The sequence below is a fragment of the Lepisosteus platostomus genome, chromosome 17 (genome assembly GCF_059453375.1).
Source record: "Lepisosteus platostomus isolate fLepPlt1 chromosome 17, fLepPlt1.hap1, whole genome shotgun sequence".
NCBI lineage: Eukaryota > Metazoa > Chordata > Actinopteri > Semionotiformes > Lepisosteidae > Lepisosteus > Lepisosteus platostomus.
The window spans coordinates 16057891-16079138 of NC_142627.1; the positions used below are offsets into that span (position 1 = coordinate 16057891).

Here is a 21248-nt window from a genome sequence, read left to right on the forward strand (position 1 = left end):
TCTTTCTCATTTGCTAACACAGTTATTCCACCATTGTCCATCAGAATATGAAGAGTCACCTCCTATACATAAAAGAACTTTGCTTTCTTTTGGTATAAAAAGCAATATATTAAGGTAAGGAATTTCTATGATAATGTAGATATTTTTAAGATTGTAAAGGACTTTGAACAGCTATACATTTTATGCATTCATATTTGTTTTCGCCAAATTCATATATATAGAGCTAGAGTTACAATATAATTTATCTTTTCCAAAGTTCTTTTGCAGTATTCAATGCTGACAGCTATTCTTTTGCTTACATTTGTTAAAGTAAAAACTAATCCAAAACTAAAAAACTGCAAGAACAGGGTACGTTTTGCCAAGCAGATGATGACCTGATGTGGATAGACAAAGTGTTCCAACATGTAAAGCACAAATCTGACTATTGTGGTTTATACAGGAACATATTTCACCACATGTGAAAGGTTTTGAAATTGAGCATGGGACAGGTTGCCATTTTGGTTGATGCCAAAAACAAAATTTTTGTCAATTTGAAAGGATTATCTGTCCCACTATACCTGTCTTGTATGAAGCTGCATCAGGCTACCCGGTCTTTGAAAAAGTGAAGTTTCAAAACTGGGAAGAAACAAAATTCTTATAATCGCTATAAAGCTTCCTTACTTGAAACCTTAATTTCTTATCAGACAAACAGGAGATTGAGTAGTAGCTGTGGTGATGAATTATTTACATAACCTACAAAATTGCTATTATAATGTAAAAATGAAAACATGACATTCTACAAACAATGTATTTGTAGGTAGATCTGCAATGCACTTTTTCCTGATGTTCAGAGTAAATCTCTAGCGCACAGCAATGTTAACATGTCTGTCTGGTCAAGCACCACCAAGGGGCTGTCTGAAGTCCAGCTGGGCTTCTTTCTTTTCTTTCAGCTTCATGACTTAGTTTTAGCAGACATGTCAGCCCAGCCAACAAAGCAGGGAAATCAAAAGTGTCACAAGGGATTCTAAAAAGGATCTAGGCAACAGTAGTTAAATGTTTTACCACACCACCCTGCAAAATTCTCATAACTTACCTGGCCATTAAACTTTAATAGTATGCAATTTCAACCCCCTTGGTGTCAGACTTAATTAACAAAACAGGACACAGTTGGGACAAAATGCACAAAGGCTAAAAAACACAAATCTCTTTACGTGGTTCAATGGCATGTTGGGCTTTTAAATAAAGAAAATGTTTGACTAACTAACTAAATTACAGCCTATTATGAAATTCAGCTCTTCCCTGTGTAAGAACATGACTTTCTTTTAACAGAGCCTTCTATACACATCAAAGCACAAACCTAACCCATTTCCTATTCCACTCCTTCCTCAAAGAGAAGAGAATGATGCATGTGTCAATGAAAGTGAAAGGCTGATTCGGATTCAGGAGAGAATCGGTTTTCGATAAAAAGCAATTGTGGTTTGAATGATTGCTCAAGTAATAATAGCGATGCACAAAACAAAGGCTAATTCAGGTCTAATGGTTTCATTCAATATTTTAAAGATAGAAATGAATTAAACAAAAATATTGATTATTGCAACTTCATAAGTTTTCAGCATGATACGTAACTCATTTCTAAAATAGAAACATTACAAAATTGTATCAGGTATGATCTCAGTGAGCATTAATATAGACCTGGCAGTACTGATACACAGACTTGATTAATCGCTAGATTAACAGCTATGGTAGGTTCCGTTCTCTTAAGAGTAACTTCCATGGGGTGGCTTTCACACAGCTCCCAAAAGAGGCTGTGCAGGCAATGCCAAGAGTTTGGTAACTTCAATAGGGTAACCCACCACTTACTTCAGTTCACATACCTTACACCTAATCATACCTAATCACTGGACAAGCTTGTCTCTAGATGTGTGTGGGAAGGACTAAAACCACTGATAAAGTTCAAAACACTCAAGCACACCAAAGAAAATGGAAGTTTATGTATCCTTAGATTTACAGTCTTACTATTATGCAACTCAACTTAAGCCTATAATGACTTGGCCAAATGAAGACCCTTCTATAAAATGAAGAGGAATGCAAATAGGTGAAGGAAATGACATACTGTATTGCTTAAAACATTACAACTTATAGCTAAAATAATTTAAAGTATTAAATAAACAAACTGGTTAATAAACCTAACCTTTAAACAACTGTCTAACATTAAACAACTAAAACTGACCATACGATACCTTGTTCTGAGCGATGTGGTGAACTGCTCTGGTGTGAGCATCAGGGATACAAGCTGCTCTGCGACCCACATTTAGATCAAAAGCTTCCACTGCACGATCATTTCCAGACACCAGAACAATATCTAATTTGGCAAGGATAAGGAATTAAAGTGAATACTGCATAAAGGAATATATTCTTTTTTTTATAACTAGATATTTTGTTCTTGATGCATGTCCTTTTATGAGTCTTGCATAATTCGGTATTATTATTTGGTTTTGACTGTTACTTGCTACTGTATACTGTTAGGTTAGATGTTGATCTTCATTTGATTCATATTTTTTTGTTTACTTCCTCTCCTCAGCAACTATTTACCATCAGTAACATACCCATTGAGACCATTGTGCACTAGCGTATATCTTATTGTTTTAGTAGAAATATTAGTTTCTGTGCTTACTGCAAGGTTTTTCTTGATATCTCTTCTGAATCATCACCTATCACACATAGAATTTACTCTGATTAACTTTATTTCACTTTTAAAGAGTTTGTGTTTTCTTCTTCAACCTCTTCTGTTGCCAACGGTATCAATTCCACTGTCTTATACTGTACACAGTACTAGGTGAAACATGAAGATGCAATCTGTCAATAGTAGCCTACAGAACTCATTTCTTAAATACTTACATAGGCATTAAGGCAATATGGCACTTTCTGAAGGGATACCTGACAACCTATGACATTGTTGGATGTAACAATCAGTATAACTGTCTTAGGAAATATTTTATTTTTATAAAAAATATATTAATTTAGAATTCACAAAATGTATCTTGCACATTTTCCTGCTTCCATAGTTATTCCCTGTACTACTGTATATATACAGTATAATCTTTTAAAAAACGAATGTAGTTGGAATAATTGGTCAGAATGTCATATAATCGGAAAAGATGTATCAAAATAGGCAATATGCAAAATCTTGCGGTTCTCAAAACTATAGAAAATAAAACTAAAAAGCTAAATATACAAAACTCAAATGTAAAATTACGTATTACAAAAGATGAATTGCATTCAATAAGTAAAAAATCAAAGCCTTTTGAAAGATTCTCAGAAATTAAAAACACCAAAACATAAGCTATCGACAAAGCACACCTGAGATCAATATATTGAAAACAATGGTCTAATTTGAAGATAAATGCAGAACCTTGCAACACACTAATTAAGAGCTTAATGTTTCAATTAAGATCTCCATCTCTTTCTTTCCAGTATGAAGAAATGTAGCCTGACTTCACAGCTGCTCTGCCTGGAGCATTATATGGAGGAGTAGTGCTGGTTACACAGAACATTCCTCCAGTAATACAGACTATATAATAGCAACACACATTTGATAAATAGCTTACTTAAATTCTCAGCTCTGATAAGGGAAGAACTCTCAATGTAACCAACATTAAAATAAACCATGTCTGCCAGACGTCTGTTTGTAACAGTTCAATTCTTAGAATTGCTTTAAAATATTCTTCACCAATTATTATTATTAGTTCAAATTGTTTTAAATTCCTAAACAGAGGCAAATAAAATCTATTAGTCCAGAAAGTAACACAAATAATTGACATGTCTGACATTCCTGGTATCTTTATAGCTGTAATCTGATACTCAGCGTGAGGAGATGTACTGTATGATTTGGAATGGCAGTTAGAATTATTCTCACTATATCTAACTATTGAACTCAATAAAAACGATAGCAAATAGGTCATTTAGAGGATTTCCAAGAATCCAGGCATGTGCTGTACTAAATGTTTTTTATTAATGCATATAGACCTTTTACTTACTGTATTTAATTAAATATACTACATATATATTTAATATATACTGTACTATATATTTATAGTAGTTCAGGTGGGGAGCTGTGTCAGCATGCGTAGGTTGCAAAGGAACAAGTAATGGGTTTATTCCATGCTGAAAAGAGAAAAGTGAAAACACAACGTTTTGGCCGTGGAGCCTTCTTCAGGTATGAGAAAGACTTACTGCCCTGTTGTTCTCACACCTGAAGAAGGCTACACGGCCGAAACGTTGTGTTTTCTTTCTTCTCTTTTCAGCATGGAATAAACCTATTACTTGTTCCTATATATTTATATACAGTACTACAATATAATATATCAATATACTGCATCAGCAGATGGCGAAGTACATTCAAACCAAGGAAACAATAGTAATATAAAAATAGTTTTCAGCACTTTTTGCTATTTTTAAGGGGCACTTTGTCCTTTTTACCAGGAGATACATTTAAGATCTGGAATTCTTCTTTCAAGTGGTGGAACAAAATATGCAAGAGGATACAGGAGAAGAAATCATTGACTGCTGAAACACTGGTGATTTCCGTCCCTGTAGTCATCTGGAATTTCTCAACAAGTTTGCATAGACTTTTTTGCTTGTATCTGAAAGACAAGATATTAGGTTTTTATAGATGGAAATTTACTTACTTAATATTTAACTTTTTTCAATTTAAAAAGCACCTTATTATTTAGATGAACGAAATACAACAGTAAGAAACTTGTTTTAAAAGTGTCATTAATAGCTAACAATTACAGTCTCTTAAAAATATTAATCATGCCAGTGTTAATTCAGCATAGAATAGCAGAGTCTGTAACAAGTGCCATATTAATTTTTGAACTGAATAATCACATCTGAAGCATCTACTATTTATTTGCCAGATGCCAGGATCTGAGAAATACACCAGATAACCATGATTAAAATGTTTACAATGGCACCTCATACAAAAAACATTAGCCATCTCTAATTGCTAAAGCAAAAAAAGATCAAGGCATCTCCTTCTAAGTAATTTTAAATTGCTTACAGTCAGTAAAATAAAAAAAAACAATGAGGAAATTATTTCATATTATTGGTATAAGTCCCTGGCTTCAATGGCTTTCTTGGCACATTATGTGGATGGCAGGGAAACACACTCATATTTCCTGCAGCAGGTTCTTTCGGACTCTGTCCAACACAAGGCTCTTATTGTTGGCATGTAGAAATGTCCATCAAGCAAACACTTCACATGTGCATTTCACACCATGCGTAAAAGAAGTGTAGAGGTCAATCACACCTTCTTTAATGTGCTCTGGAGAATTGGCAGGCTTTGATTTTCCTAGCAGTAAAGCCAAGATCCTGTATCTGAGGGATAAATCACACCTCAGACTGGGTGATGTCCTCAGTGCCCTCATCCTCTTCCTTCTGTGGAAGAAACTAATCTCTCCAAAGAGCAGATATTCTGGGGCAGACTATTTTATAATTATACTTGAGAGAGGATAATTTCCAGAATATTAACTTTAGTTAAACAGCCAGCACAGTTTATTGTATGCTCCAGGGATGAAGGCTAGAAGCACCTTTTGAAATTTCAGTCTGACTTACAACAGTGTACCTTTTGATGTCATCCTGTGAAGTGTCCAAGTGGTACAAGTACAACTGTAACAAAGAGCCGCATGACAGCAGCAGAAACTTGTCCATATAATAAAACTGTGCAGATCTCAAGGGTTGGGGAAACCTTTCACCACCCTGAAAAACAAATGATAGAATTCTGTCCTTAAGCCAGAACAAACAAAAAAGTCAAAATTGCCATTCCAGTGGGACATGAAACCAATTGTAAGTATTATAAGATTGGTAAGAGGATACCTCAAGCTTTGTTAGTCCAAAAAATGAAGAAGGCATTGGAACACAAATTAGATTTAAATTTGCAGACATGGTATCTACACAAATATCTACAAAGATATTGGAAATGTAAATTCTTATTTCCATACAGTGCTACTATACTTTACCCAGAAATTCCCTCTCCAATTGAATTACAAAGCATAACCATTTATAAAAGTGTGATTCCCCTCTTCTCTATCTGAAACTGCTCCCAGAGATGGGTTTAATGATCATACTGTAGCTTTTGTTACATAAATTTGGATTCTTGGTAAATCTTCACATGAGTTAATACAGTAATAATAATAATAATAATAATAATAATAATAATAATAATAATAATAATAATAATTTATTTTATATAGCGCCTTTAAAAGTGGCTTTTAAAAGTGCTTAACAGACCAACAACCAACAAATATACCAGATATGCACAATGAAAATACATAATAAGAGGAGACAGTAGATGGGGGCACTGAATACAGTAGAAACGATGGTTTAAATAGCAGAACCAGGGAAGGCGACTCTCTGGTATCCTTAGGGATAGAGTTCCAGAGCTTTGGGGCATAACAGGAGAAGGCCCTGTCACCCATAGAGTGTAGACGGGCTTGGGGGACAGATAGGAGACCATAATTAGAAGAGTGAAGGTTACGAGGTGGGGAGTAGGATGATAGTAGTTCAGATAGGTACTGAGGTGCCAAGCCATGCAGAGCCTTATACGTGAGCATGAGGATTTTAAAGTTGACATGAAACCTGACAGGAAGCCAGTGTAAGGACTCCACAATAGGAATAATGTGATCACTTGCACTAGATCACTTAAGAAGATGTTGTACCGTTTACACAGCAATATATTCATATGTTGTTTCACCTTATTGTATGATACACAATCCACCTGTATAGAACAATACCAAGAAAAACCTGATCAAGAAATCCTTTATCATGAAATATACATGAAAGTCTATTTGGAAGCAGATGACATCTCATTTATTCTATGCTAAACGTCAGAACATAAGAACAGAGCAGAATGTGTTAAACGGAGGTCTTTTGGTAACAGCACAATGTTGACTTTGACTTGTAAAAAAAGCTTATTTTTGTAGCATGCTTTATCAGAAAACCTTAAAATACAAGGCGATAGTTAATTAGTGCAGTACCAAAATGCTGTTCAACCACATGAAACCACCTGGTTCCCAGAGATAAAGTATTACCAGGGTGAGAGCAGGCTGAGTGATCCCGACTGGCCATATTCTCAGGGTCTTGTCCTCAGATGCAGACAGCAGCCATTGGTTACAGTGGCTCCACCCTACACAGCGTACTGCACCATCATGACCTAGAGGGAAAAGGGAATGTAAAAATGCACTCCAGTTACTGATCTCCTTGCTTTTTGGAGAGGATATACCAATGCTTACTTCTAGAGATCTCCGTAATTGTACCATGATAGTTTTAGAACCGGCATTTCAGAATCAAGGACAAGACATACACTTAAGGGATTGCTACATGTCTATTCTTCAATATTTTTAATTGCACAGATATCACTTAAATGAAGCTCTGTGTGACAATCACTAGTTAATAACTTAATATTTGTCATTCTTTAATTTTCAATTTGGCTCATCCAGTACTGCTCCAGTTATTTGATGGATTATCATGTTTATTAATCTGCTGTACAAGGATATTGCCTTCCTATTTATTTAAAATTATATGTGCGTACTCTGTGCGACGTATGTACAGTAGATTATAAACATAATAATGACAAATTCTGTATAGTGAAATTGAATTGAAGTTGGCAAATGAGTGCAATTACAAATCATGAGCTGGCTACCCTGAGAAACAGGCAACAGTATTATAAAAATGGTTACAGAAATGCAGTTGATTCAAATCCCCTTTATTATAAGTCATTTGCTTGACCCATATTACAGTATCTCACTTATTGGACAAATACATTGATTGTATAAGCATTTAGCTTACTTAAAATTAATAGAGAAGGATTAATAGTGCATTAATAGTGCATCAGTCATTAGCCTACTTCTGAAATCATTGCGGACAGCAATCATAGCGCTAAGGCCCTGGGTTCAAATCTGGAAATGGGTTGCTATCTGCTAGAGTTTGTACGTTCTACCCGTGTTCGCATGGGTTTCCTCCCACAGCCCAAAGACATACTGGTAGGTTAATTGGCTTCTGGGGGAACTGCCCCTGGTGTGAGTGTGTGCACGTTTGTGTGTGTCTGCCCTGTGATGGGAGTGGCATCTCATCTAGGGTGTATCCTGCCTTGAGTCTGCTGCTTGCTGCGATAGGCTCCAGCTCACCTGTGACCCTGTAGCGGATACATGGGTTAGACAAGGGATGGATGAGATCAGTGCATATGTTAAAATGAAAAGCAGTGAACCTTGTTTGGCAATTAATGCACTATCGTAAAGTGTTACCTCCTTTTATGTGATATCTGTCAGGTAAAACGTGTTAAGGGTTGGCATGTGACCACTGTGAGAATCCTTGCCTTGTCAGTGCTCACTGCACCCCTCTGAGATTTATTATTGTGCACTGTGTTACGATTGTTATGCTGTATAAAGCAAAATGTAAATAAAGTCAGTATTTCTTAATTGTCCATGTTATTTGCTTTTGTCTTGAAAATCTGATATCCCAAAGCCAACTAAGAATAGGATAGTTTTAACTTGTGAAATATAAATGTATATCTACAAAAAAAAAAGAAAACAGGGCCTAACAATTATTTCTTAAAAGGTATTCACGTCATCCTCTGAACAAAGGATGATTACTCTTTTAACAATAGAAAGATGAGATTTTGTAATCCTACTACAGGTATCCCTCACTGTTTTGCTGCCCCCTTGTGAATAACTATAAAGAGCATTCATCACATAAGGATAAGATCAGTTCCAAAACACATGAAGTGTCATTTTATTACAAGACACGTTTGAGAAATTCACCAATTATATTAAATCTGCTCTGCAGAATCTGAACATTTGGATGAAACATCAAACTCCAGTGCTTCGAGACAAGTTAAAAGTCAGCACATTTCATCATTTAACAGCAATTCAAACAACTGAAGTACTTGCTGTGTTTAATTATCTTAAAATAAGTTAAAAAGGGCCACTTTCGATTAAATACTATACACAAGGACAAATAACTAGCCTTAAAGAACTGATGACTATGACCATCAAAATAAATAACCTGTACTCCTGAAGACATTATTGAAGTTTCTACTTTTTCATTCTCCCTTTTGCTGCTTTTGGTATCAATAAGGACAGAGCATACCATGCTGTTCTCCTATAAGGAGAAAAGGAAGCACTTATTTGGCAGAAAATAGGGGAAAATATCACTGGTAAAAATGTTACAACTTGTTTATCTGGAAGCAGGATTGAGCAGATTAGGTGTACAAACTTTTGGAACTTTCCAAACATTATACATTTCACTTCTTAGGTCTGTTTTAAATCACTGATTTGAGTAACTGTTAAAATAAAATCAGAGAATATTACCTAATATTTAACATATTTAAATGTAGTCTTGCAGGAAAACGTGTCATTTAAATACATTTAAAATTACATTTTACAGATACAGATAATAATTAACTTCATCATCTACTAAATGTTCACTGGTCAAACTTTTTATGCTTAAATGGTATTGCAGTGTATAGTGGCTACCAATTCACTGGGGATTTTCCTGAGACATCTTTCTGGAACTCCTGTTGCCTGAAACCATTTAACATCTAGCTTCCTAAAGCCCACAGGATAGAATGTTGTACATTTAACCCATAGTGCCACAGAGCCTCATGTTTCATCTGTTTCTGAAAGGAAAACCAATTTATCCCATCTGAGACCAAGTCCCCTGTTGATCTGAGGTTAAAACATCGAGGCTGATAGGCAGCAGAAGTATGCTGAAACCAGCAGCTTCAAAGCTGTATTTACAAGAAGGAAAAACACTTTGGGGCTTAGCTCATGGATTTTTTGGGGGAAATTCATTCCAGTCTAATACATCAAAACTACGTTCAAAAACATTCAGCAGAGCTAAAATAAATAAGATCCAGAGTATTGTAATCTGTGTGCCTAACTGATACCTGTATAGACAGCTGGTGCTCCTGAGAGAGTGGAGTTATATAGCAGTATGGATGTATCTGAGAGACCACACACAACCTGTTTTCCATCTCCTGAAAAAAAGAGGCAAAAACAAGATTATTGCACTTTAAATTGAGAAAATTAAGAATTAATTATGTACTCTAGGCTGTTTGGTGTGATGACATAACATCCCACCTGGCGCGACTGGGCAGAAGAGCACAGTACAAATGTATCTAACATCCTATAAGAGATGTTATCCCAGGACAACACACAGCCCAGAGCACATTATCCCCTTTATACGACAGCTTATTTCAGGAAAAGAAAGAAACTAAAAGTTTATGTGATGTTAAAATTATTTTAATGAGTAAAATTGGAAACTATCCTTTTGCCACATAAAACAGCTCCTGTCGCGTTTGTCAGCTTTGGAGCTGTGCCACATGCATATGCAGGTAGTTTAGACTTGCTGGAACTTCATTTGTGATGTTATGCCAGTATCACACCATGGGTCCAGTTCCTAACCCACCAATCAGAGACCAGGATCATCCTTTGCCATTGGACATTATGTTATTTTAACTTTTTATGACTAAATAGCAGACAAAAGAACTTATCAAAGACAAATTCTGCACATCAAATTACTCATTCAAAAGCCAAATGAGTAACAACAAACAACCCAATAAAAAGCTCACAACATAGAGAATGCTGTCCCAAGCCTTTATTCTGTCTTTGTTCTTTGGTTTGAAGAAGTGGAATCTAATACAGAACACTTTTTTATTTTTTACTTATATATATCCATATACTTTATATACCTTATACAGTACACTGCACATACTGTACAGTATATACATAATTAACTATTAAATCTTGTTATGGCACATTTCCTGAAATCTGATCTTTCAAAATGTTTTGAAAAATAAAATTCCTTGTTACATACATGGAGTTTGTGGTACTCCAAAATGTTGATACCTCTTTATCCTGCCTACAGCAACTTGTTACCTGAGAACTGCAGGCTACACACAGGTGTGGGCTTGGCTGTGGCATTCAGGTGTGTTTGAAGAATGCTGGGTGCTGGACAGTCTGCTGGATAGTCTTTGAATAGTACTTCACTTGACAGACAGAAAAGGGACATTCATTTTTTATATCAATATCATTACTTATTTAAATACGATTTTCATTCTACTGTAATTAAAAATATGCTGATACCATTAATAATAAACAACTTTTTCGCGTCATTTTGAGTAAATGCTGATGATTTTGACTCTACAGTTAATTCTACAGTTCTAAGATAACAAAGACATCTTGATTTTCTGGATAATGAATTCCATTTTCAGTAAGGCATTGACATTAATCCTAAGGTCATCTATTCAGGTTCCTGTTACAAAGCATTCACTACCTCTCTAGGTTTAATTTTCAAATCATTCTCACCCAGCCTTAGAAAACATTACAACTTTACTTATCATGTAAATCTTTCAGGAACAGGTCTGGTGTATGTATAAAGCAAAATTTTACTAATTTTCTTGAAAGATTTAAGATACGGGATTAGTGTAATTGCTCATGCTTCTTTTTACTCATTTCTGTTTTAAAAGTTTATATCTCAAGGCATTTTATGAGGACGTGTGGTTACATAAAACATGATTTAATAGCGCTTGCTTACTTTTTCTTGCTGGACTTTGAAAGCTGGTGATTTTTCTTCTGTGTATTAGTCTTGGGGGAAAACATGGCTCTGCTACAATATAACAAACATCAGAAGTATTCTGATTACAATTACATTTCAATGTGTCCTGTCCAAAATACCTTCTTAGATTAAGTTGTTAAACTACTGTATATGTTTTAGGTTTTCATTATTAGCAAGCACAGCCAACCTCATCACAGCCAAATCTTCACATTTTCCACAGGTTTACAATGCAGACATTTACTGTAACTTTTCTCCTCAACAGAAAAACGTCACAAAACCTGAATATTGCCCAGTTCAGGTCTAACCAGTGGTCAGCAGGTACAATAGTATGAACTACTGTTGCAGATGAGTCAGTTTTCATTACAGTGGTGGTTGCATGTTCATATGACATTCATCCTTGCATTTACCTCCAGTCTGCAGCACTGACATCACACGGAAGCATTCTGTATCTAGTATATAAAAACTATACAGTATTAAAATGTCTCAGATTAGAGGCAGTTTATTTTTATTTAACAGGCAGTTTGCTCAGAATGATTAGCATCACAGAAAGATAAACCTTGATCAGGGTGAAATAATGCATTTTTTTTGCCAGATACTGACAAAAATCAGACTACCACAACAAAATATGCAGCTCTTGTTGTTAATGCGAAACCCGATGTATATCTACTCATGAGAAAGTACAGGCTGATTGATTGCGACTGCCATCAATTTTCATATTTATTACAAATAAATACCTTTGAAAGCAATATATTATAGAAATATTTCAATTCAACTGACTATTAGGTCTGAAAATCCTACAGTAGAAATATAATATTAATCACTGATTTGGGTAATGCAATGCTATGGTTAGACTATCACAGATTTTGATAACAGGATTAAAAGCAGTAAATATTCTGAGCTGAATTCATTTGTTTCATGTTGATAATGAGCACTGGGAGTACATCTTAGAGCACACCCAATTAATTCTATCTTACCCAAATACTGATAAAAAGAGAGATTTATTATTAATCTAGTTATATTTTCACTGTTAATTTCAATATGTTTTCATTAAGAAGATTTCAGGAAGTATAGTCTGTTTTTAATTTATCATTAAAATCTACTAAATAAGAAACAGATTTTGAGAAGTAAAACAATCTTTAAGGGAATGCTTTGCATAATTACTACATGACTGTGTTTAAAATAGAGAACATATTTTTATTTTTTATTGTAGAAAAATATATTTTTTCATTTTTTTGCTTTAAAATTTGAGTTAATTTCAGTCTAGCTTCCTAACCATTTCTACCAGCAAACAAGTAATAGTTTATCATACTTACACAACCTGCATCTACTAGCTGTTTAGCTCTAGTTAATTTTGGCTCAGATTATCTAAAAAAAAAACAAAGCTTTTGTGTTTTCCAAGTTGGATAAACTAAGAGTTAGTTTTTCCAACTAAAATTAAATTAGCCTCCAACTTAAATGAAAGGCATCTGCAGGCAGTATAAAATGAACTGTTTCACCCTTCAAACTGTTAGCAATTTTATCTTCATTGATTTTATCACATCAATAAGTGGCTTTCTAATGTTACAGAGGTCAAACTGCAGGCTCTCGTTGAAACGTTTTATCACAAACATGTTCAATGCCTAACAAAATGGTTAGTTTTGCCTCCACTTTTGGTTAATACTAAAGAATACTCTTAGTGCATAGAAACTTAAGAGAAATAACAGAATAACAGAAATAATAGAAAACTATTATTTCCCTAACTAGGATTCTGAATCCTCCCACAGGATTTAAAGAATGTGACTGATGAATTAAGAGGCCTGACTGACAAGACTCATGTATGGAACCAAGTCTGGTTTTGAAAAAAATGCTATTAATTTAGAATGGCTTGGGGAAAAATACTTTTAAACTATCTTTATGATTTGGTCTGTAATATAATAGTTGTGTTCTCAGAGTTTCCACATGCCCCTGGGGATCACTTTGACACTTGCCTCACAGTAGAGACTTGTTAGCCAAAGGAAACAGAATGTAACACATTCCCTTTCCTGTCTCTCCTGCAGGATCTGCACTTGGGGACAGTGTGTCTGGAGGTACAGGGGGCTTAAACGTGAACAGAGGCAGGGCCGCAGTTCAGGTGAACACAAACATTCACCATACTAAGCTGCTCAAAAATAACATTCAAATTTACAATATTAGCTTGGCTTTTAAGAATCAAGTAATCGAAACCACCTTGCACCACCTGCATATTTTGAATAATGCCGGAAGTGCAGAAAAGTAAAATGATCCAAACAATGAAATGCTGCGAGTGTTCAATAAAAAACTAGAGTTCCTTGTGTTTGTATATCTCCTTTTATCCCAAAAGATCTCAAACTGTGTGGCAAGGGGGTGCTTGCCCTTAACAAGTAGGAGGAGAGCCACCTCATCCTTCATTGAAATGCAGCATCCACCTCAGTGATACACAGCAGTCATTGTGTGCCAGCAGTCCTACCACACAGCAGATCAGATGGAGATGTGAAAAAGTCACCAGTTGAATTGAGGGGGAGCTTTAGATTGGTCAGGTTATGCACGGCCAATTTAGCCAGGATAACAGGATTAACATCCAAATTCTACCAAACAGTGCATGTAATAGAATCTGTTTCACACCTCATCAGCTGCATAATATCTCTTATCGTACAGTATCAATTTGGTTTGTCACAGTTATTCTAACTTCTTGCAGGGTCCGGTTGTTTTCAGGTGTACTATATTTGGAGCTAATGTGTATTTGATATTCAGTGGACAAAGATTTGTAAAGAACAGAAAACCAACACTATGTCTGCTTCCCATGTGCATTTACACATTTACAGTAAAATCATCATCCACACCCATCCAACCCACCATCCGGGAGCTGTGTATCCGGATGATTTCACTTTGGAGTGGAACACAACAGGCTGGTCTTTCACACAGTTCTTCACAGCTGCATTGTGGAGAGAGATTAGAGAAAGTACTTTCAGAGAAAAGCATTATACAAGTCCCATGAACACCAGTTCTCATCATTTAGATTAATCAATTAAGCATAAAGCGTACTGTTAAAATGCAAGTTGCCCGAGTCAAAAAGAAATTGTTTCCTTCACCCAGCCATCATTCAGCGTAACCATCCAAGTAAAATTCATTGCCGCAGGATAAAGTGTATTGCTCTCTGTAACTACTCCGAAATCTGGCATGAAACTGAAATCACCATTACATCTAAAAACTATAAATTACTTTTTTTTTTAAATACCATGACTTTTCTTCAGTCTCTCTGAGGGTTCTAAGCTGTTGGCTCTTGTTGTCAGTACAGTGGAATATGGGAGGTAATTGTGCTCTTCTGTGGGCTCCTGTTGAATGCCATGTTAAACCTTGAATATACTGAGTTACTGAACTGAAGTCATTTTTTCCAGTTCCATTAAGTCCTAGTGCGGTTTTCAAATATTGAAAAAAGAGTTTAAATATGAAATGGTCTGGCTAAAATGGCATTAAATCTTTAGTCGTTATCGTTTAGATGTTGTCACTTTTTTTTTGTTTTTACAAAAATTCAGAATGATTAAATATCAAACACTGTAGCTCATGTAGTGTAGTTACTGCTGCTGTTTATTTTAAATTCCGAAAAGGGAGACAAAAGCATATTATTATATTGCATTAATTGTGGTCACTCAGTCAACTCCAAATGTATTCAGAATTTATTTAACCTTGTTGCAATGTAACAAAGTAGCTTATTTAGCAAAAAAGCCAGTGGACATAAAAATGTTTAATAAATGAAAAACAAGACTATCGGTATTGAATATTTTGTAAATCTTGTAAAAAATAATTGCACATTATTGGAAACACAATTATTTACTCCAGCAATCAGTATATTGTTGATCTCCCTTTTGCTTTGATAACATACAGAAGACACTTCATGTAGGCATGTGATTGGTTCAAGCACTTCTCCCAAGGGATTTTGGCCATCCCATTGGAAAAAATTAATAAAACCAACATAACAATAATAATCTCTTGCTATCCCTTTATAATGTACATTCCCAAAGGATCTCAAAGCACCAGTCTCACTTCATAGCAATTTAGGTAGAGCAGTGAGAAGATATTTTATAAATTCTCCCATCTCCTTCAGATTTCTTTACTTCTCAGCAGGTCTCCAGGTCTGGAGATTGTAACGGCCAAACAATTTATTTTACTCTCCCTTAGAGTAAAATAAATGGTGTGCTTTGGTTTGTTATCCTGATAGAATGCCCATTTGTGAACGCACTTGAGCTTGAGCAGAAGGAGCCAGGTTTTGGATAAGATATCCTCATATTCATTGGAATACGTATTGTCCCTCAATTCCAACAAGAATACCAGGACAATTGAATGTAGAACAGACCCAGATCAGAATAGATCAATATCTTTACTTCTAACAAACGTTCTGTGCTGAGATTTCCAGAAATGTTTCTTTTGAAAAATTAAATTGCTGCCCCAAAATGTGACTTATCCTCTTAAGACTTTTTTCTGACTGCAAATTTAAGTAAAAAATGTTTTCTTGTGAGTAAATAAAAATTAACATGAAGATTAGAGGTCTGTACTCTGTTGTTTCATGTATGCTGTGAGCACTGCACTCTATACAGTATCTCTTCTCAGATGTCATTCGGTTCTGGGGAAATTATAGTATAAACTGTGTGAGAGAACTTAGGATCACCATGATGAATTATGGCACTCTAATGTAGTGTATGGAGAGTGGCTTCAGATCTGGCACTTTCTGTTTTTAATACCTTCTCTGTTAACTATTGCTCAGAACCACTTATGCTTTGTGAAGGGCTTTCCATAGAAAAAGTACTTTCCAAATACTGCAACAGTATCTGATGACCACAGCCCTCACTCATGAGCATAATATATGGTATGGAATAGCCCAGTGTTGCTGGAGTATTAACAGTGGTCAGCATTTTGAAATGACCTTATAAAACCCCAGCCCCACCACAAACCTAAATGACCACATATAATTCTTTTAATGAGCAGCAGGACAATGGATGCTGAGATCTCCTTATTGCTTTCTATTTCAGTTTTTTTGCATAGAGGTTATTTCCATAAACAATATACCTGATGTTTATATTTTGTTCATTTAAATGTCTTATATAATTTTGAATTAGTTAAACTTTTTTTTTCTCTTTTCTTTTACAAAATTACATTTTGTTACATTTACTGAATTGTAATGGAACTAGAAAAAAAGGCCAGTCTATGACTAACAACTTCACGAACCAAAGGGCATTGAAGGGATGCAAAGGCGCTTTGTGTACAATATATTTTCATGTGCAATACAGACATGAACTCAATATCATGAGGTCAATAATGTGAATGAAACTAGGTTTTCTGGTTTACACTGGTTAATCCACTTGATATGCAATTTGTATATGACAATAGGAATTAAAGACAATTTATAAATCCCACTACAAGAAAACCTATCAATATCTATCTATCAATAGTTTTTTTGTGATTTGTGAAATGTCTCATGTGTCATGTTTATGTTTTATCTGAAAAGTAATAAATAATATAGCAAAAAAGAGTCTATTATTTGTAACATCTTTTGTGTTTATTATGACCCATTTATGAATGTTAATGGAGTGAGCTAGGAATATCTGTGGTTTATGGTATATTATTAAAGTCATGCACAAAATCTCAGCTCATCCCCTATACACCCCTAAAGTGTAAGTCTTTAACAGCACATTACTCAACCTTATCTGCTTTTAATACTAGCATTTTAACCACTGTCTGGTTCTCTGGCAGCCGGGAGAACCTTCTGTCTCCAGGAGCAAGCCAGAGCTGCCAGGTCTAATGACACATGCAGAGCCTCCACAGAAGAGAATTTGTATTTCAGGCTCAGACATGATCAAATATTAAAGCAATTTTATACCCAAAGTAGATATTATTATTATAAGACTGAGGATACATGTCCAAAATAAACAGTTTTACCCCTTCCAAGAATGTAGCACATAACAATTAGTGTTCCACAGACAAATTATTTTCTATACCATTAGGGCTTGATGTCCTGTCTATCTGCTTGCCATCTCAAAAACTTTCAGCTGAACATCTAATTGATACCTGTAGATCTTACAGTGGTACGTTTTCATAAATACTCTGGTTGCACACACAGTTGTAGTAAGATTAAAGCTAGCAAAAAATATGCACATCAATCTACAAAGTCACAAATCTTTTTAGAAAAAGGTAAAATGTTTAAATGGATTTTGCAAGCCTATATTTCATGTGCCTATTGACGATCATAATGCAATACACTAATTAAAATGCTAAATTAAAAACTCTGGAAAAAAATTCAATTCGTACAGGTTTACAGCCCTAGAACTGCTGAAATTTTGCAATTTAAATTTAAGTTGTAGCAGAATGTGCATAACAGAAAAGGGAAGTTTGTAGTGGAAACATAGAAAATGCAGAAACAACTTTCAAGCAGGCAAAAAGACTTGATGTGATGTCATGTGCCATATGGCAGAGGCAGAAAGAAACCACTTCAGAAGAGTAGTATATTGTAATCCTTCTTGAAGACCTAGTACTAAAATATAATTAAGCATGTTTTAGGATCTGATGAACACTGAGTATAAAGAGATATCCACATCCTTTCTTAACAGCTTTCAAACACCATTGAATATCTTCAATATTAGTTTACCTAATATATTTTGCGAAACAAAAATCCTTAATCTCCAGCATACTAAAGGATTGACTCTAGCTGCAAAAGACGTTTGGATTATTACTAAAATACACTACTTTTATACAACAGTGTCATATGAAAATACTTGTTCCTGATGGAGAAGCTGATCAGACCTTCTCCATGAGGAACAAGGTGTGTTTAGTTGGTAAAGTTGGCAAGTAGACTATAGCGGATTCCTACATGTTCACAACCATAAACTGCAAAGATTAAGTGGAAACGTCCCTTTCCTATGGGTCTCAGCTGTCTTGGCTGAAGCAGAGACTTTGTAAGATGGCAGACAGAGGGGAGGCAAAAGTGAAAATACTTGGCAGGACACTTGCAATCCTGATCTTCCCAGATCACAAACATTATGTCTGTAAAGGTTTATCTTCCTTAATGAATTTATAACGGAAAATGGAGTATTTGTGGAACATGTGTTGTCTGTCTTTAATACAGGTTAATTCACATTTAATCAATTGCAGTTAAGAGTTCATTAAACGTCAACACGATCCCATTCACAATGAGCACAATGACCTTTATTTATACATTTTCACCATTTGCTTTTCTGGATAATGTCATGTTCAGACATGAACTTTAAAATATTTAAGAGTAGACACAAATACAAAAAGTAATGTAAGATTAAGAAATAGAAAGAGTTTAGGAATTATCCTTCATATACAGTATGCTTCACATGGTGGTGGGAATTTTCAACATACTGTAGTCTCCTACAACATCCACAAATGTCTGCCAAGACTACAAGGCTCAACTCCAATTGCTGGAGGTCCAAGAGGCAGTGCAGACCTTATGACAAGTGGTAGAAGTGCCTAAATGAGCAAGGAAACTACAGTATACTGAAAAATAAAAGCATACCTGACTTGATGGATATATTTGGTGGATATTCCTACATTTTCTTTTTGATTTGTATGAGAAAGAGAAGACCACAGGGGAAAAGACCTACCTGATTTTTTCGGCGGTTTGGAGGCATCTTTCCTCAAAACATCCGAACTTAGCAGAGAATCAGGTAGTAGAGGTCTTCTAAAAATTGGAAAGAAAACCCTGTTATAGACATATACAGTATAATATAAATCTCAAATATAAATCCTCACTATATTTTACACCCCAGCTGTCTAGACACTCAGCACTTTTGTATGTAGAGACATACTCTTTTTATGCCAATAACACAGCTTCTAGGCTGGTGTTTTTCAGCTATAAACTCCACAGCAGAGTGAAATTTGCCAGCCTCACACCTATACGTACATTTGTCTTGGAAAACAGTTTTTTTGTGCCATTGTTAAAAAGATGCAGAATTTCTGCCCTGGTTCTTTTTCCTGAAGCAGACAAGTTTCTGCTGTGGAAGGTCTACAGGGAGGCTGGAAAGATGGGAGTTTAATTTGTCTTTGCTTTTTCTTTGCAGCAATTCTTACATCTTGTGTCTTGGCCCATTGCACTGCTTTACTCCTCACTGTTTTAATCCCTTAGTTCCCTTTGCCAGCTGCTGTGAAGTTGGTTTCCTGGCACATGAGGTTTCTATTAATGTTTGTGCAACCTTCCAGCAGCTCTTAAGGTCTTTCCATTTGGCTCCCAAACTCCTTAATTCAAGTACCGTCTCACGTTAAAATCTTAAAGTGAAAGATTCACATGCAAATGAGGACATCATTTTTATTATTCTTTTAGCAGTATTGCATTTACTGATTCTGCTTCTTGATTTGCAGACAGATGAATCTAAGTATAAAGTAATGTGTTGGATTGTGTTATATGTGAACAATACTGTATGTACATACTGTATACTGTACATAAAACAGATTAATGGATGTAGTTATGTAAAAAGCAATTACTCTACATCACAATTTATGATTACCACTGGTAAAAGAATGTGTTTTGATTAATTTGAATTTAGGAGATCTGGTATTAACCCCATGTCAGATTAAAATTCAATTTATAAAAAGGTGATACTGAGCAGTATTTAAACCTCACAATGAACCAATAAAATTGGTCAGTGTTTCATTATATCTCTGAGAAGCGAAGTCTTTTGTATTTCAGTTTTACCTCACAGATGCAGATATTGAATTCAGTGTTCAGGATGTTGAGAAAGGCCGTACAATGAAGATAACATAGAAATACAGTATCTAGCACAGTAGGACCAGAATATGTTCTATGTGTCTCCAGTTAACACCATAGTAGTATTCATGCTACATTATGTGCATACAGTAACTGTATTCTTATTTCCTTAGTTTTCCTTTCTAGCAATCTCCCTATATTCGAAAACCACAGTTTCATTGTCACTATGGGAAGAGAAATGTCAGATACCAGACTGGAATCAGGTGCCTGGCCGTGTGCTGAAACACATGGACTCCAAATGATATTCCTCAGGATTCCTTGAGTTTAAAATCCAGTCAGCTGAGACACTCGCCCATTGTACCAAACAGTCATAGCACAGCTCAGAAAATGTCCTGGCAAGACTTTCAGATAACCCATTTACATTAGCTAAACAACTCTCTGAAATAATGCAGTGGAACTGAAGGACTTAGGGCTTTTGTGTGACATTTTACAATAATGAAAAATTCTGTAAGAAATGTGAACAGCATTCTGGAAGAAATTAAATTGCTTGTTGTATGGACTCATTCATAATTTATATAATGAATCTGTTTTCCCAGTTGCACTTTCTTGGGGGGTGTTCTAGTAATTTATTTTTTGTAGGCTTGTAAAGATAGCTAAAGTAAACAACAAAATGCAATTCAATCAATACATCATTATTCTGGAATACTATAGGTGCCAAGCCAAGTAAAGCTGAACAGGGGAAACTGCTTTTCTTTTTGGAACAGAATCAGGCAACACAAAAACATGAATTTATAAATAATAGAAGTGCTGTAAAATGCCTTTCTCCCTATTTTGTGAACCTCTCAAAAAGGACATCTTTATTATTTTGCATTTTATTACTAAACCCTCATAGTAGTCATAATGCGAATCTTAAAAGAAAAATATCACGTAAACAAATACT

The 21248-nt window shown here is 35.2% G+C and overlaps 1 protein-coding gene across 4 annotated transcripts in view; it reads right to left on the bottom strand.

Annotated features, from left to right (window-relative positions):
• The window catches only part of wdr27 (WD repeat domain 27), a 76441-nt gene that overhangs the window by 44787 nt on the left and 10406 nt on the right, over window positions 1-21248 (bottom strand). For all 4 annotated transcript variants that reach the window (XM_088610037.1, XM_088610036.1, XM_088610035.1 and 1 more), the window contains 9 exons: window positions 19209-19285; window positions 14446-14524; window positions 11575-11646; window positions 10917-11026; window positions 9926-10015; window positions 7071-7192; window positions 5606-5739; window positions 4525-4622; window positions 2220-2341 (listed from right to left, as the gene is read on the bottom strand). In XM_088610037.1, the coding sequence (XP_088466163.1) occupies window positions 2220-2341; window positions 4525-4622; window positions 5606-5739; window positions 7071-7192; window positions 9926-10015; window positions 10917-11026; window positions 11575-11646; window positions 14446-14524; window positions 19209-19285 (904 nt within the window). The remainder of the gene's footprint in view (window positions 1-2219; window positions 2342-4524; window positions 4623-5605; window positions 5740-7070; window positions 7193-9925; window positions 10016-10916; window positions 11027-11574; window positions 11647-14445; window positions 14525-19208; window positions 19286-21248) is intronic.